This window comes from Aplosporella prunicola, assembly GCF_010093885.1.
Source record: "Aplosporella prunicola CBS 121167 unplaced genomic scaffold K452scaffold_14, whole genome shotgun sequence".
In the NCBI taxonomy this organism is placed as follows: domain Eukaryota; kingdom Fungi; phylum Ascomycota; class Dothideomycetes; order Botryosphaeriales; family Aplosporellaceae; genus Aplosporella; species Aplosporella prunicola.
Window position 1 is genome coordinate 437,394 of NW_022983542.1, and position 17,036 is coordinate 454,429.

At 56.5% G+C, this 17,036-nt stretch overlaps 6 protein-coding genes across 6 annotated transcripts; 3 read left to right on the plus strand and 3 right to left on the minus strand.

Annotated features, from left to right (window-relative positions):
* Nucleotides 1–107: 107 nt before the first annotated feature.
* Nucleotides 108–697, plus strand: K452DRAFT_298724 (uncharacterized protein; the record flags this gene model as incomplete). Its single annotated transcript, XM_033542146.1, has 5 exons — nucleotides 108–239; nucleotides 303–318; nucleotides 402–464; nucleotides 533–545; nucleotides 604–697. 5 exons carry the CDS (start codon nucleotides 108–110, stop codon nucleotides 695–697), a joined length of 318 nt encoding a protein of 105 aa, XP_033397052.1.
* Nucleotides 698–733: 36 nt separating this feature from the next.
* K452DRAFT_251199 (uncharacterized protein) lies at nucleotides 734–1,745 on the minus strand. Its single transcript, XM_033538204.1, has 2 exons — nucleotides 1,147–1,745; nucleotides 734–1,025 (listed from the first exon to the last, which is right to left on the minus strand). Exons 1-2 carry the CDS (start codon nucleotides 1,465–1,467, stop codon nucleotides 885–887), a joined length of 462 nt encoding a protein of 153 aa, XP_033397053.1. The 5' UTR covers nucleotides 1,468–1,745; the 3' UTR covers nucleotides 734–884.
* Nucleotides 1,746–2,088: 343 nt separating this feature from the next.
* Nucleotides 2,089–6,120, plus strand: K452DRAFT_318978 (uncharacterized protein). Its single transcript, XM_033544201.1, has 3 exons — nucleotides 2,089–2,170; nucleotides 2,223–3,812; nucleotides 3,863–6,120. Exons 1-3 carry the CDS (start codon nucleotides 2,105–2,107, stop codon nucleotides 5,987–5,989), a joined length of 3,783 nt encoding a protein of 1,260 aa, XP_033397054.1. The 5' UTR covers nucleotides 2,089–2,104; the 3' UTR covers nucleotides 5,990–6,120.
* Nucleotides 6,121–7,733: 1,613 nt separating this feature from the next.
* K452DRAFT_228743 (uncharacterized protein) lies at nucleotides 7,734–10,031 on the minus strand (the record flags this gene model as incomplete). The annotated part of the gene is made up of 1 exon (XM_033536986.1): nucleotides 7,734–10,031. The coding sequence occupies one exon, from the start codon at nucleotides 10,029–10,031 to the stop codon at nucleotides 7,734–7,736; it is 2,298 nt and encodes a 765-aa protein (XP_033397055.1).
* Nucleotides 10,032–10,491: 460 nt separating this feature from the next.
* On the plus strand, nucleotides 10,492–11,248 carry K452DRAFT_288042 (uncharacterized protein). Its single transcript, XM_033540582.1, has 2 exons — nucleotides 10,492–10,548; nucleotides 10,599–11,248. Exon 2 carries the CDS (start codon nucleotides 10,643–10,645, stop codon nucleotides 10,907–10,909), a length of 267 nt encoding a protein of 88 aa, XP_033397056.1. The 5' UTR covers nucleotides 10,492–10,548; nucleotides 10,599–10,642; the 3' UTR covers nucleotides 10,910–11,248.
* Nucleotides 11,249–11,431: 183 nt separating this feature from the next.
* On the minus strand, nucleotides 11,432–15,728 carry K452DRAFT_251210 (uncharacterized protein). Its single transcript, XM_033538205.1, has 4 exons — nucleotides 15,354–15,728; nucleotides 15,160–15,279; nucleotides 11,727–15,111; nucleotides 11,432–11,668 (listed from the first exon to the last, which is right to left on the minus strand). The coding sequence occupies exons 1-4, from the start codon at nucleotides 15,560–15,562 to the stop codon at nucleotides 11,621–11,623; spliced, it is 3,762 nt and encodes a 1,253-aa protein (XP_033397057.1). The 5' UTR covers nucleotides 15,563–15,728; the 3' UTR covers nucleotides 11,432–11,620.
* Between the last annotated feature and the right edge of the window lie 1,308 nt (nucleotides 15,729–17,036).

Here is a 17,036-nt window from a genome sequence, read left to right on the forward strand (position 1 = left end):
GAGCACAACCTCAAGCCAAAGCTCCCCCCCCAGCTGCACCAACGCCGCACTCACCACCCCCCCGGATCACACCACCCCTCTCCACTCGATCAGCCCGGACAACAACCATGTTCGCTCCCACCCGCAGCGTCGGCCTCCAGGCCCTGCGCGCGGTCAAGCCCATCCGCTTTGCCGCCCCCGTGCGCCAGGCTCGCTTCCTGAACCTCCGCGCCACGCCGCGCATGAGGACGCCTGTGCCTGTAAGTACCGTCTTCACCTCTTGGGCAATTCATCCGTTGTCATGCGCTGACCAATCGTTACAGAAGGAGGAACAGAGCGGTATGCGGAGCCCCGCGTTTGCCCATGCATCGCATGCAACGCGAAAAACAACACACAAACAAAGCTGATCTTATCCCTCGTAGCTCACACCATCTCCCAGCGTCTGCGCACGCTCAAGAAGATTCCCCCAGAGTTGATCCCCCTCGGTATGTATTGCTTGTTTCCCTCATCGATCCAATTGGTGCCCTTGCTGACGTTTCCCGTCCTACTGCAGGCATTGTCCTTGTGTATGTTCTCCCACGTTCCCGCGTAACACTAGTTGCATCATCTGACAGCGAGCCCCAGCATTGCCGTTGGAGCCGCCATCTTCTCCATCACCAGGAAGCTCTACGTGGACAAGACGCTCCGTCTGTCCAGGCAGAGGGGCCACGACCAATAGACGACTGCAGCACGGTCGCGGTCGTAGCGATGATGCCAAGCGCGAGAAAAACCGCCCGGTGGATATCTTTGTCTGTACAAATGAACAGTATCAAAATTGATGATAGAGTGCCTTTTCCTCCGACTTGCGCCCTGACTCCATGCCCTATGCCGTGCTTGCATAAACTCAATCGATCGTGCCTGCTTCCTCATTCGGGCTTGGGCCCAGCGACATCCAATCCCTCTAAACCTTGCATCGGGTCCAGCGGCGCATGATCAGCGGCCGTCTTTGCCTGCTCCGCAGCAAAACGATCTTCCTCGCTGACCGCATGCTTGGCCAACCAACCCTCCTAGAAATAACAATTAGTAAAAGAGAAACACAAGCCAACGACAAGGAAATGTCGAAACAAAGCGACCAAAGGTGCGGGGAAATATAATAAAGAATAATAAGAAATAAACAAAAGAACTCACCTGCTCCCAAACAGCCGTTTTGCTCCCCAAACCCTCGTTCTGCTCCTTCTGCGGCTTGGCCTGCGCGACCTTGATGACGCGACCGAACAGCTCGCTCTGGTCCATATTGTCGATGGCCTCGCGGGCGTCGGCCGCATGCTCGAACTCGACGTAGCCGAAGCCGCGGTGCGGATCCGTTGCCGACGGCGCCTCGGGCTTGGGCAAGCTGATGTCGACGATTTCGCCAAACGGCACGAACGCGGCGTGCAGTGTTTGGCTAGACACGGCTGCGTCGAGGCCGCCGACGTAGACGGTCGACTTCAGACGGCTGTTGTCGGCCATGCTTAGGGGGCGGGGGTTGAAGAGCGAGTGGAAAGGGTGGGAGAGAGTGGAGCGGAGTCGGTGCTGGGTAGGTACGGGCTTGGAGATTGCTTGTTGCTGAAGGAGAAGGAATTGTGATGTCACGTGTAGAGAGCCCGCGTTTGGTGGTTGTGTTTGCTTGAGTGCTTATCGATAGGGAGGTCGGGCTTCCTCGGTGCCTGAAGTCGTGGCCGACACAACTCCGCATCACCACCTCTTGAAGCAACCCTGAGGTTCCTGCATTTTATAGCAGGGTATGGCCATTAAGACTTCCATCTTGCATAATCGACATTGGGAGAACCCGTAAAAATGTATTTGGCATCCGTATGAATATGGAAGTGACAATTTATGAAGACATATGAAGCTGCTGGTACTCCTACCGTCCTAAATAGGTCAGCACTGCCAATCTATGAGCATTTCAAGCAAAGATCTTCAGCATCACCAATCCAAGCAAGCAAGCTCCATTGGTTGTGCCTGAGTTTCATGTCTTTGGCTCGCTGGTCTCTAGCCCGGGTCGCCGGTCTGTGCACCCGCTATCGATAGGCGCGACAACGCCCCGAAACTTTTTTACCTCGATGCGACTCGCCAGCCAAGCACCACCCAGGAAAGGCTGCCCAATATGTCTTCTCTGAATGAGAGACTGGACAAGATCCGCTCGCAGCCTAAGCTGCAGAACCAGCAGCAAGTGAGTACAACGTGCGCCTCCACACGTTCATGTGCTTCGGCTAACTGAGCAGACTGCTGTCGTTCTCTCCGCCGTCGAAGATACCCTCCGAGACCAGAAGTCGGATTTCACCCCCACCGCCTACTTCGCCGCTCTCCTCTCCCTTCTTGCTCAGTACATCTCGGCACAGAAGGGCATTGTAAACAAGGAAGTTGCCACCGCTGTCGTCTACCTGCTCGACCTCGTCACGCCTCACGTCCCCGCACCGCTACTTCGCGCCAAGTTCTCCCAAATCCTTACCAACCTCGCACCCGCCCTCACACACCCGGAAGCCGAAGCGCCGATTCTGCGATCTTCTATCGGATGCCTGGAAGGATTGTTGCTTGTCCAGGACGGGCAAGCATGGGCACTGCCTCAGTCGCAAGTCAGTCCGAGGAGAGCCGTTGCCGGTCTCCTCACCATAGCCGTAGACCACAGGCCGAAGGTGCGCAAGCGGGCGCAGGATGCATTGGCCAAGGTCCTCCAGACAAAGCCCCCAGGACCCTCTCTGGACCACCCAGCCGCGGACATGTGCGCTGAGACGGCTCTTCGCTCGTTGAAGGAAATTGCCGAGGCGGCGCAAAAGAACAAAAAACACAGGTCGCAAAGAGATGGCCAGCACGCTGAACCGGCTCTTATACATAACTTGCAGCTCATCAAGACCATTGCGTCCGCGTCCGGAGGCTGGCCTAGCCGCAAGATCGACGCCCTTTGCGAGCTCCTTCTGCACATTTCCAAGTCAAGCAATGAGTTCCTGACCATGTCTGCTTTTGAAGTTTTCGAGGTCATCTTTGCTGGTATGGTCGACGAGGTTTCTTCCGCCAAGCTGCCACGCCTCTTGGAGGTCATCGGAGAGCTTCAGCCTTCGCAGAACGATTCGCAACTACTGCCACCATGGATCGCGGTCCTCTCAAGAGGTTACGATGTCGCTGCCCAAGTTGAGCCCGAGGAAACTTTCCAAAAACTCCCGGATCTGTTTATCATGATGTCCAACTTCCTTGCCTCGCCATCCCACAACATTCGCATTTCTGCCTCCGAGTGTATGATCTCTTTCCTTGCCAACTGTATACCCGATAGCATTCTGCTGGATCTGTCAATCTACGATGAGAAGGTTTTGGAGAAGCTGGCCAAGGTTGCCGTCGATATGCTTAGCGTCAAGTACCAGGCAGCCTGGATGGAGGTATTCAACGTCATGGGCGCCATGTTTGACTCACTGCGATGGCAAGCTGCCCCTCGGATGAACAGCATCGTCAGGGTTGTCGGTGAACTGAGGAGCAACGAGTCTTTTGCTGGCAAGAAGGAAGCCGATGCTGTTCTTTCTAAGGCCATTCGTGCCATGGGTCCGGATAACGTGTTGGAAATCCTTCCTCTCAATCTTGTAAAGCCGATTCCGGGCCAGCCCGGACGTGCTTGGCTTTTGCCAATTATGCGCGACTCTGTTTCTAACACCAAGCTGGCGCACTTCAGATCTGAGCTTGTTCCTCTGAGCGAGATTATGTTCCAGAGAGTCCTTAACCACGGAAATGCGGAGAAGACCATGGAGATCAAGATTTTTGAGACCTTGGTCCACCAAACTTGGGCTATTCTTCCCGGATACTGCGATCTGCCGCTGGATCTGACGGAGGTAAGCAGCTTCTAAACCTTAATGAAGACGTGCGCTGACATAGTTTCTAGGCGTTTGATCAGAGCTTCGCTGAGCTTGTCTCCAACCTTCTTTATCAGCAGACGGATCTACGGACAGACCTGTGTCGCGCTCTCCAGAATCTAGTCGAGACTAACAAGGCGATCGTAGAAGTTGAGGGCGAAGATGATTTGGTGGCTCAGTCGAGGGTTTCCAAGGCGGGTGCGCAAAAGAACATTGAGCACCTGGCTGGTTTCGCTAGCAACATTCTCGCTGTCTTGTTCAACGTCTACAGCCAGACCCTGCCGCAAAACCGTGGCAACATCTTGAGGTGCATTAATGCATTCTTGAGCATCACGCCTTCCTCGGAACTTATGGAAACTTTCACTCGTGTCGCGACTATGCTGGAATCTTCCTTGGCCGAAACTGGTTCGCAGACGCAAGCTGACAAACAGAAGGAAAAGAAACCTGCTGACAAGATGCCTCCTGCAAGCCACACCCTTATGGATTTGGTCATCACGATCTCAATCTACCTTCCCAGGGACAGCTACGTCACGCTCTTCAACATTGCGGGTCTCATGATCAACAAGGACGATGACCCGCAACTGCAAAAGAAGGCCTACAAGCTTATCCCTCGTCTTGGAGAGTCTGAGATTGGCCGGGCCGCTCTGCAGGACCGCAATGCTCAGTTGCAACAGCTTCTTCTTGAAAGCGCAGCCAAGGCCACGGCGCCAGCTCGTAGGGACCGTCTGGCCGCCATTTCTCAGGTTATGGAGTACACGCCTTCCACTGACCTGCATTTCATTCCCTCCATCCTCTCTGAAGTTGTTATCTCTGCCAAGGAAGTCAACGAGAAGGCACGTACGGCAGCCTTTGACCTCATTGTGCTCATGGGTAAGAAGATGGAGCAAGGCGGCACCGTCGTTCAGTCCAAGATCCCTCTTATGGACGAAAGTGCACCTACTGTTTCTGCCACTCTTGAGGAATACTTCACCATGATGTCTGCTGGTCTTGCTGGATCCACTCCGCACATGATTAGCGCATCTATCACTGCACTGACGCGCGCCCTCTACGAATTCCGCACCTCCCTTCCCGAAGCCACCATTACCGACCTCGTCCAGACCATGGACCTTTTCCTTACTTCCTCTAACCGCGAGATCGTCCGGTCTGTGCTTGGTTTCGTCAAGGTCTCGGTCATCTCCCTGCCCCTGGGTTTGATGCTGCCTCGCCTTCAGTCCCTCATTCCTAATCTGATGGTATGGTCGCATGAGCACAAGGCGCACTTCAAGGCCAAGGTCAAGCACATCCTGGAGCGCATGATCAGGCGCTTTGGTGTCGAGGTTGTCGAGCGCAACTGTCCCGAGGCTGACAAGAAACTCATCACGAATATCAGGAAGACTCGCGATCGTCGTAAGAGGAGAAAGGAGGAAGGCGAGGAGGGCGAGGACCAGGCCGCGCGCCCAGAGCGCAAGGGCAAGTTCGAGTCAGAGTACGACGAGGCCGTTTACGGCTCAGAAGGGGAGTCCGACTCGGGCTCCGACGTGTCGGACGACGAGGCCATGGGCCGGAACCGCCGCGGCAAGAACCAAAAGGGAGGCAAAGCGTACATTGTGGAGGACGAAGACGAGCCGCTGGACCTGCTGGACCGCCGCGCGCTGGGCAACGTCAGCTCGACGAAGCCGCTCAAGGCGCGCCAAGTCCCGGCGCAGAAGACGAAGGCCAAGGTGGACCTGGACGGCAAGCTGGTGCTCGGCGACGAGAGCGAGGACGAGGACATGGACGTGCTGAACGGCGACCCGGGCGACGGCACGCTGGAAGGCGGCATCAACGCGTACGTCGACGCCATTCGCGGCCGCGACGTCGCGAGGCGCGGCCGTGCTGGCAAGCTCAAGTTCACGAACAAGCGGGGCGGCAAGGACGACGATGGCGACGACGACATGGACGTCGATGAGGAGGAGGTGGCGTCGAAGCTGAAGGGGCAGCAACAGCAGCAGGGTCGGGGTCGCGGAGGGGGACGTGGCGGGCCTGGCCGCGGCCGTGGTGGTGGCGGTGGTGGTTTTGGCGGCCGCGGCGGTAGGGGCGGCGGTGGCCAGTCCCAGCGGAGGGGCCTGGGTTCGGATAAGACGAGGGGTGGACGCGTGGGCAAGAGCCCGAGGGGCAAGTTTGGCGGCAGGAGATAGATGGATGGTTGATGCGGTTTAAGCTGAGTTGATGAGTGTTAGTCTTTGTTGATAGGAGTTCTGTGGCGGGGAGTACCACAAAAATGTCATTTTATGGTGTTTATCGCTATGCCGTCCCTTTCTGCTATGCGTATACTGCTGGTTGCGTAGCAGTGTCATGTAATGTGTTTCTATCACGGGGTCCACATGGCTGGATGCAGACGAATACATACGCACGGCAGGTTTTACAGCCGCATTCATGCAGACAAGAACAAGACAAGAACGAAACATAACAGCATGATCATCGATCCACGGACAGGGGGGGGGGGGGGGGGGGGGGGGGGGGGGGGGGGGGGGACTAGAAAATCTATAAACACCAAACCAACAGATCTAAACAGACAAACAAACAGAGAGCGCCGCACCATTACTACAACACCACATACCTCCATGCCCACGCACACCCAGACCCAGAAATACACCCACACAGAGGTACTTTCGCAAAGTACCTACCTCCTAGGAACACAAACAAGTACAAGCAAACACACATACGACTAAACAAGCACAAGCACAACCCCACCCACGAAACCTGCCTGCACGCGCCTAACAACTAACTCCATACCCCATACCAAACCAGACAAATACCGGCAAGGAAGCCTGCCTAACAACAGAATAAGATAAAACAAACACACACACAAACACACAAACAAAGAGATTGGCTTGAAGCACACACGCGCGCGCGCGCGTTCTTTCGTCCGCAGTGCTGGCTGGCTGAGACGACTCAACGCGCGAGCGGCGTTGATGTGATAATATGCCTGCGAGAGGGGTGGTGGGGCTGAGGAGGAGATGGTGAGGGAGATAGGTAGGTAGGTGGGCTGCCCTGCCTGCCCTGTCCGTCTGTCCTATCCGTTGTGCTGTGCTGTGCTGTGCTGTGGAGCGCCCTTGACCAACTTGCTTGTCTGCGCCGTCGTTGTAGTTGTTGTATGCCGTCGCGCGTGTGTATGTGTAGAGTAATGCGAGATGCGAGAGAGCAGTAGTCGAGTAGAGTACCGAGGCAAGTCGGTTGATAGGTGTGTAAGTAGGTAAACAGGTAGGTCGATAGGTAGGTCTGTAGAAGCAAGCAAGAAAAAGAGCCGCAAACGCCCAGGCGTAGGGGTGCGCCGCCGCTGTGGATGCTGCTGCTGTTGCTGCTGGAGGTGCTGGAGGTAGGTATGGTGTATGGTGTATACTGCTGCTGTTGCTGTTTGCTGTTGCTGTACTGTATGTAGACTTAACAAGCTGGCTAGCTGGTGCCGGACGCGCTGCGCGGAAAAAGCAAGCATGTAAGCATGTAGGCGTCTTTCTTTTCTTTCCCTTCCCTTCCCTTCCCTTCCCTTCCCTTCCCTTCCAATCCACTCTACTACAGCCATGGCGATGGTCATCGCCATCGTGTCGAGTGTCGAGGGATGGCTAGGTGCGTGGCATGTGTGGATGCGCCCTGCTTGCCTGTCTGTGTGTCTGCTTCCTTGTTCGTATGTCTGTATGTCGGTCCGCCTGCTTCCAGCCCACGGCCCACGGCCCATGATCGAGCGAGCAGCGTCACGCGCGCCCAAAGGACAGAAGAAGCCCACACCAACCCCGAGACGCAGACACCTTAGCAACACAGCCGTCGCCATCGCCGCCGCCGTCGCCCCAGCAGCCCTCCTCTCCGGCAGCAGCCACCCCAGCCCCCCACGCAGCCGGCGGCACAGCGCAAGCGGCCAAGCAGCAGCAGCAGCAGCAGCGTTGCTCACTTAACCTTACTCATAATAGTCTCCGGGCCGCGTTCAACCTCCACCATGCCCGCTCTCGTCTTGACATCGCGCACCGTGCTGCGGTCCGAGTCGTCGCGCGCGCGCAGCACCGCCTCGACCCACCCGACATTGAGGTCCCAGTACTCGAGCTTAAACTGCTCAAACACGCTCGCGACGCCGTGTTTCTCCGCCTCGAGCAGCTGCACAAAGCGCTCGACCACGCGCCACTTCTGCTTGATGTCGCCGCCGGCCGGGAACTGGCTAAAGAACTCAAACACCGTGATCACGTCGTCGCGGATCTTTTCGACGTAGGGGTCTGAGCGCCGGATCTTGGCGCCCTTGTTGTGCACCGCGCTGAGGTAGCGCACGAGCAGCTCGTCGGCGAGTTCTTCGACGAGCACGTCCCGCAGTGACGGGTGCAGCACTGGGTCGTAGTCGTTGAGGTAGTCTTGGAATGTGCTGACGATTTGCCCCATGCGCTTGTTCGAGTACCATGCCGGCGTGAAGAATTCGGGCAGGATGGTGCGGAAGTCGACGGTGAAGATCAGCCGCACAAAGACAGTGATGCAGTGCGTGCCGAGGTCGACGTAGCCGTCGCGCAGGCTCTCAATCTGCGCCGATGCGCTCGTCGCGTATTGTGGCGATGTGAGCGGCGTGATATCGCGACTGAAGCGCTCGAGGTAGCTGCCTCCTGCTGCGGTGGCAGCCTCGTCGTCGCCATCGTCAATACACGCAATCTGATCGTTGGCGATGGCGACCAGCCAGTCTTGCAGTGGCTGCAGGCCATCTTGATCTGCTGTCGGGAGGCTGTACTTGTCGAGTTCGGTGTCGACGAGCTCTTCCCAGAGTCTTTGTCTCGAAGAGAGCGCCTTGAACATGGCGTCAATGACGCCCTCTGCAACGTCGTGGCGCGAGCTGTTGCCGGCCACGGCGAGCTGCTCGCGCAACATGCTCCACATGTCGCCGAGCGTCTTGGTGCGGAAGAAGCCGTTGATGTCTGTGTCGAGGCTGTTTTCTGAGCGGTCGAAGAAAGCCTGCTTGTCCACATCGGACATACGCGCCATCCATTCTTCGACAGCCCTGATGATGAGCTGGCGATACTCGCGCACGAGCTCCGTGGCGCGGTTGTCGAGCAGATTGGGCACCAGGTCTTCTTCTGGCACGCCCAACTTCTGCATCTTTTTGTAGTACTTCTCCTCCCAGTGGATGATGGCCAGCATGTGCATGGGCGTCGAGTCCGGGTCGTCGATGCGTGAAACCAGCCAGTCGTGCATGAGCTTGTGGTATATGTTGACATACGTGCGAAATATCTTCCACTTCCGCGGCATAAGGCTGACCATGCCGAGCTTGACGGTGTTCAAGTCGTTGAAATACCATCTCACGCCCTTCTCTAGCTTGTCCGGGTCGTCCAGGAACGCTTCGTTCGACATATCGATCTGTGACTGCGCCGAGAGCTCGACGGCTTTGAGTAATTTCTCCTTGTAACCCCTCAACTCCTTGGGACCAGTCGCGATGCTCTTGAAGCGGCTTGCCAGCTCCTTGTACTCGCGCTGCGCATCCTGCAGCGCCTGCACCTTCTTGTCGATCTTCTCTTCTTCCTCAATAATCAAAGCCAACCTGACCACCATGCCATTATTCCCGGACTGTACCAGCGGTATCAAGTTCATGCACGCCAAGCCCACATGCTCGTCAAACAAGTCTATCACGCCGTCCAACCTCTCAAAGTAATCTTGCAGCGTAGCATCATTCCCGAGACTCAGGTTGTGCACCAACTCCATGCTCAGCGTTTCGTCCTCCGAGTTCTTGATCTGGTCCATGGCGGCATCCCTGATATTCCGCAGCTTGCTCAGGCCAAAATGCACAGCCAGCAGGTTGGGCTGGTTCTCCGGGTCCTGCTCGTCCTCGTCCAGCAGCGCCTCCAGCTCCGCCAGGCGGCTATCAAACGCGTCGATATCGGCCTTCATCTTCTCCACGGCCTCAAAGTTGCGGTGCGTCTGCGCGACGAGGTTGATGTGCGGGAAGTCGCGGATCATGTTCTGGGCCTCGGCGCACAGCTTGTCGATGGTCATCATCTCGTCCTTGATCAGGTTGACGGTGCGCTGCCCCTCGGTGATGCTGCCCATGCCGTACTGGGTGATTTCGAGCTGCTCGCGCAGCCCATGGCGCAGCTGCGAGTCGACGGCCGCCTTTTTGCGCGTGAACTCGGCTTTCAGCGACCCGATCTTGTCCAGGTCCTCCGGGTGTCGCAGCAGCTCGGCCAGCTTGGACAGGCTGGCGGACTCGGCGTCGTTCATGTTGGGCGCGGCGCGGATGGTTTGGCGCGGCAGTGGTGCATTGGCGCCTGGTCAGGCTGCTCGGTCGGTCTGGCGGTCGGGCGGTCGGGCGTGGTATGCGAGGAGGGGAGCGACGGGGCCTTGGAGGGGGAGTGTCTCGGGGGGCTTTCGTTGTTGATGATGCGGAAGCTGGCCCGATGCGGCGAAAGTGCTGGCCGCTCACCAATGCACGTGCAAGGGGAACGGGGCGGTGCGTTCGAACGAAGACTGCTGTCTCCTGCTATACGTCTCTCCGCGACCTGTTGTCAGAGCTATACATGTTCTCAAAATACCACATTCGCCATCTGACTGGGTAAAACGCCCTCGTATGGGCGTGGTCGCGACGGCCACGACAAACGCCTCGCGCCCACGCTCGAGTCAAGCTGTCGTCGGGCGTGGGCAGGTCAGCATCGGCGCTTCGGCCTCGCGCGTCCTCTTCTACCTCGACATCGCCCAGCACCACCGCGCACACGGCAGCTCGCGCCTCGCAGACCACCGCGTACGTCTCTGCGCCAGCCAAGAAAGCCTTCCCACCTGACTCGCCCCCAGTTTCCAAAGCAAACCCGCCCATCACCACCACAACCGCCGTCGCCATGGCCTACTTCCGCATAACCCTGCTCCGCAGCGCCATTGGCCTGCCCGAAAAGACCCGCGGCGTGCTCGCTGCCCTCGGCCTGCGCAAGCGCATGCGCACCGTCTTCCACCCCGTCAGCCAGTCCGTCGCCGGCCAGATCTTCCGCGTCAAGGAGCTCGTCGACGTCCAGGAAGTCGAGCACGCCCTCACCAGGAAGGAGCAACACGAACTGCGGAAGCCGGACCCGGGCTTTTTCGTCGAGAAGCGCGTGAACCAGCAGAAATAAGCGGCGTATTGGGATGCCGGCGAGGGATTGGAAGGGCTAGAAAAGAGGACAAAGTTTCGTGGGCTCGCTGAAGATGAGAGAGCAGTGCATTGTGGTGGTGGTGGCGGCGAGCAAGGCTCTGTGGCAGCTTCAGGAAACCTTGTATGAGCGGAACATGGAAGGCGTTATCGGGTTCGAGGCATTTGAAAACGTCGAGGTTAAATGTTGCAATTGGACGAAAGCATTGCGGAGTACCAAGCAAAAAATAGTCGATGGCGGGGGAAGGGCTGACTGCCTACTTCCCTGCGCCAAAAAAGTGAAAAACAATCAAGTTGCTTAGCTTCATACCAAGACGTCCCAACATATAATTAAATCCTATATCAATATCTTCATACTCTTGTTGTCAGTAAGCACCATAATTACCTTTGTCTACCTACGATTTTGCGAGCTGCTTGTGTATCTTTTATGCACACACGACATATAGCGTGCGATGCATGTCTAAATGTACGGGTCAAGTCGGCAATGACACGAGAACAAGGGCATCGAAAAGGAAACAGTCAATCCATTAGCGTTTTTCCCGCTCATGTTCGTAGTTCTACACGCCGGACAGCAACAAGCAAACAAATAGTCATGCCTGGATGGTCCATATCTAACAACTCCTGGCAAACAATCTCCATAGCCATCTCTCGTAACTCAATTCGCTGAAGCAAACTCATGGCTCCGTAAAAGAGTTTAAGCTGGGGTAGCTCTGCTCATCTGGATCAGACGCTTAACACCGACCTGATGAATGCCTTGTTAGTATTCCGAAAGATCTATCATATGGGGACGGATTGCTTACCATCCAGTTGCTTCCTTCATCGTTCTTGTTCTTCATCAGATCCGTGAACAAAGCCTGCGCTTCCTCATAGCTTCTGTTCTGGAGGTGCTGCGAGAGCCCAACCATTGCAACAACTGTATCCGGCTTCAGCAGGTCTTCGTTGTTCAAGTGATCGAACAATATGTTGAGGCGCTTCTCTGTATCGAGAACCTGAGGCATGAAGTTCTGCGGAGCCTTGGACTTCACGCGAGCCATGTCTGACGAGAGAATCTCGAAGATAGGCTTGGCATCTTCAGGGATGTGTGTCCGGTCACCGGCAGGATACTTGACCGGTGCTGGCGTCGCACGCTGAGACTGCGCCGTGCTAGGCCTGGACTCAGTCATGGGCACTACCGGGGATGCTGTGGTCCGTGGCGGGCCAACGGGTGGAGGACCAGCCCTCGGTGGACCTTGCGGAGGTGGCTTGGCAAAGGTCTGCGGAGGGCCTTGGGGCGGAGCCTGCGGCGTTGGCATGGGAGATGGCTGGCCAAACTGCTGCGGAGCATACGGGTTGGGAGCAACCTGCCTTGGAGGTGCAGCCATGGCCGGAGGAGGCGTCGGTTGCGCGCCAGGGGCTGGTGCATACCTGTTCGACGGAGGAGCTGCCGACGGGGGAGGGTTGTATGGAGATGGGCCTCTTGGAATAGTAGCCTGGGGAGGTCCAAACTGTTGAGGCTGTGGGGGTGGGGCATACGCGTTGGCAGCCGCTGATGAAGGGGAGCTTGCGACTGCTGGCGAAGCGATACGTGGAGGTCCTTGAGGCGGGCCCTTCGGCGGAGGAGGGGGCGGCGTCGCCCTAGCCTGCTGCACGTATGGGGAACCACCAACAGGTGGTGACATGACACTCGGCGCGCCAGGGAAAGGGGATGTGATAGCGCCCGCACCGCGTGGGGTACCAGTAGCGGTGCGCGGCGGAGCCTTTTTGCCGAACTCTTCCGGAAGATCGTTCCACGCAGACAATCCGGAGGACTGTGAAGCCGGAGCGACTGCCGGGGAGGAACTAAATCCCCTAGGCGGAGGAGGCAAGGGCTGCGCCTGCGGGGGCTGGTAGCCGCCGTAGCCGTATGGCTGGCCAGGCTTGGGAACATTGGCTTGCGGCTGCTGGTATCCAACAGGGGTATAGCCCTTCGCAGCATTTGAAGGAGCGTACGGCGAGGCGGTTGGTTGCACTGGAGCAGCCGCAACCGGGGGAACATACGCGCTGGTTGCTGCTGGGGAAACAGTCGTAGCAGCAGGCGTAGGAACGACAGGTTGGTATGCTGGGACGACCCGCTGCGGCCTCTGGCCAATAGTAGCGGCGGTACTTTGCCGCTGCTGGGTTTGGGGAGCAGGCTTCTTTGTCGCCTGCTTCACTCTGTTACGTGCGACCTCGGCAGCAGGATACTGGTCAGGAAGAAGATCCAGATACTTCTCCGCGATCCTCAGCTGGCCATGGGCGGCCACGACATCAGCATACTCGGTGTACTTGGCGTAAAGAGGTGCGAGTTTCCAGTCCTCCGCCTTTTGACGCTCGGTGTCTTGGAACTTGGTAACCTCCCGGAAGATGGTGACTTTCTCGATGAAGTTCTGCAGTGACCGAGCGTGGATCGAGAAGGTGGTGTCACCCTCGTTCTTCTCGATGCCCGCATCCTCGCTTTCCTTGAGTTCCTCGGCCCAGTTGCCAACCACCTTCTCCAGCTTGGAACCTGCCAGGTAGCAGAAAGAAGCATCCTTCCTCAAAGTTCCAGCTTCCGATGATTCGTTGATAGATTCCTCCAAACGATCACCGAGGGCCTCGCAAAGGTCCGGGAAGTCAGACTCGTCCGCGTATGTGCACAAGGTCGCCATGACTTCCCTCCAATCCTTGAGGTCAGCGTTGTAAACAACATCCCACAAGTTCTTGCCAACGACGGAAGCAAGAAGGCGGAGATAGTTGGGGCCATCTGACTTCCTCTTGAAGTAGGCAGACTGGGCCTTGTCAATGCACTTCTGCCCACCGCAGATAGCAATCATGAAGGCATCGGACAGGCGCTCCTCCTTCAGGCAAATGTCAAGGGCCTTTTCGAATGATCCAAGCATCAGAGCCTTGGTGATATCCTTGTCAGCATCCGACTCCTCCCCGGTGAAGATCTTGAAGGGGTTGTTCGTCTTGGCGCCCTTGGTAGCCGCCAGGTCCGAAAGGAAGTTGTCGCCATCACCCGACTCGTCAAAGAATGCGGCATCATCCTTATCCGCGGTGCCATTAGCCTGTGCCGAGTCGCTCTTGTCCTCGCCTTCTGCTTTCTCGGCCTCAGGAGCACTTGAGAAGCCGAGATATTCGACCAGCTTTGTGCGAGCCTTGCCCGAGATCAGTGTCTCAATGACCGTCCAGTCCGCCTTCTCCTCTTCCGTCTTGGCTTCCGCGACCTTGGTTTCACATATGCTCGCAAGGTCACCTTTCTGGAGCGCTTCTTCGAACTTCTCCGTCGCCTCGCCAATAGCGGAGTCGACAGCGAAGGTGGAGATGCTGATTTTCGATTTCTTGGTGGCAGCATCGGGTGAAAACTTGACGAGTTTGCCTCCGAAGCCAAAGGACACACCTACAGGCTTGCGAAGCCACTTGGGTGTTTGAGGAAGGGAGAATGTCGCAGCTTGAGGCTGAGTCTGAGCTCTCGCGAAAAAGTCCTCCCCGTCAAGTGCCTGTGCCGCTGGCTCGGTAGTCGCATCGACCTCGTTCTTAGCATTTTGCAAAGTCTGGACAGCGATCTTTCCGTCGAACGAAGCAGTTGCAAGGAGGTTGGGGTTGTGCGGGTTGAACTTTGTCTGGAAAGTCCAGTTAGTGACGACCGGGAACTCGCCCAAAGCAGAGCCCGTGTGCGGGTTCCAACAGATAGTTCTGTTGTCCTTGCCGCAGGAAAGAAGAATGTCGCTATCCTGCGCACACCAGGAGAGAGACAGAACGCCCTGGTCGTGAGCATGAAGGATGCGCTCCGGGGCGTTGGAATTCCTCAAGTCCCACATGAGAATCAGCGGATCCTGGTCGTTCGGAACGGCCGTCATGAGCTTTGTCGGGACGTCCGGGTCCCATGCAACCGCGCTGACGGCCTTCCTTCCATAGTTGTTGAGCGTGAGATTCTCCTTCTTCGTCTTCAGGTCCCAGACAGTGACAAATCCTCCACTGCTACCGGTAGCCAGAATGTACGGCACCTTCTTGTTCCAGTCCAGAGCTTCAAAGTCATCTGCGCGGGCGGCCGAGGTTCCCAAGCGGAAGGGGTTGATGTTGTTGACGTCGGTTATGTACAATTCGCCCTTGGCGCCGGCGGTTGCGAGAAGTTCGGGCTTGAATGGGTTGAACTGGAGCGCCTTAATTGCACCGCTGTGCTTTGACGTCCGCGACAGGAAAGAGTCGCTAAATCATGTCAGATATGCAGATTTCAGTGATGATGAAATGCCATACCTGGCGCCGCTAAGCAGCTTCTCAGCGTCCCAAAGGTCCAGGTTTCCGCTCTCAAGTGCGCCTGCTATTATGCCCCTCGGGCGATCGTCACTAGGCTGGCTCCAGGCGATATCATGGAATCTGCATTGTCAATCTCGTCAGCAATAGTCCGTTGTAATTTCGCCCGCCAAATGTTCAGCAGAATGTTTTCCCACCTTGAGTCGCAGCTCACGCTGGCGGCGGGGGTAAGCTCGACAGCCTGCTCAGAGGAGTTCAGGGCCAGATCCCATAGCTCGAGCTGTGTCTCATTGGAAAAGTCAGCGTCCACTGCTCCCGCCCTGGTACCGGTAGCAATCAATGGCGGCGCTGAGCCGGCGGACCAGGCGAAGGTGGCCGTCCGGGGAATCTCCCGCAGTCGGACCATGGTCGAGAGCGTGCGGACGGCGGAGGAAGAGGTGTTGAGAGAGACAGAAGCAGAAGGGTATCAAGAATAAGGGAACGGAGCCTTGGGGCTCTGTCTCTTGAAAAGAGTGAAACGTGGCGTCGTGAAATTATCGGTCTGCTTGAGAAGTCGTCATTTGCTCATGTCCGCAACCCAAAGGTGTCCTCGCGACGCCTGCCAAGACTGGGGGGTCGACATCACGCACGGGCCAAAATTCACCACCACCACGCCCACACCGCCCTACATGACCACTTGCGTCGACCAAGGAACAAGGAAAAACACCCGCTCGCCCATTCAGTCCGTGTGGAGAAGAGGAAACAGCTGGGGCCATCATCAAGGCCTCGCCATTGGATACCCTCGAAGGCTTTCTTGACGGTCTATATGTTATGCTGACCTCTCCGGTTTGGGATCGACCAAACGGGCATCCTGAAGACCCAATGAGCGAGCACCCAGTTATTGGTAAAAAGAACGGTCCAGAGGTACCGAGAAAGGCCCGTACGGATGCTGTGGCTAGTGAAAGATATCCCAGATTCGGCCTTGTCCACATGCAACAGCGACACTTCTGAAGGACAAGAGACACTTCGTACCCACCGGGCATCGTTTGACGGCCAGAACGCCAATCCGTTATTCGGTCCAGACGAGGGAAAAGAAACTTGTGACTTGCCAATTACCCTTAGGTCGATGAATGCCATCTCTCCAACATCTCGGCGTTTGTCAGCTGTGATGGAAGTGGATGGACAGTACCGTCCAACAAGGCGAGGAGTTGTAAGCAGTGCATACTTTGGATGGGTAAAACGTAATAACAATGGGTTAAGTGGCCAAGTTGTGCAGCATAATTGATCTCTCGAATCAACAATTCAAGATCAATGAATGGGAGGTCGAGGAAGAGGGCGAACGCAAGATGAACTTATAGCGTACGTCTGAGACACACCTTCGCCAAGCGTAAACGCAACCTCTCGGAATGTCTGGCCAACATACACGATCCAGGATGCATGTTGCCATCAGCAGTAAATGAACTGCCCGTAGCTACCTTTCCATGAATATGAGAATATATCAGCAGGTACAGTCTGTCTTTCCTCTAGAGGCATTTGACCGCACATTAGACCAGGCACCCACAGTAGAGGAAAAAACATATGGTCTCCCTGCTACTACTGATACAGTGGCCATACATACTGCCGCCGATGCTACTGCGCCCGCGTCTATAAAGATACCAAGACAAAAAGAGCCGAGATTCTCGTCCATTCCAAACGATCACGTCTGCGGTGGACTGTTCCTCATGTGCCTCGTCGAAGAACTTACCTGTCCTCGACAGGCTGAATCCCTCCGTTAACATGCAGTGATCAGGACTGTTGTCGGAAACGCGAGCTGTGAGTAGCTCTGGCACTGCCGTTTGTATGTGCTGCTATATACTAAATTGGTGGTAGCAGAGTGAGAGAACAAAAGTTGAGGTGGTAGT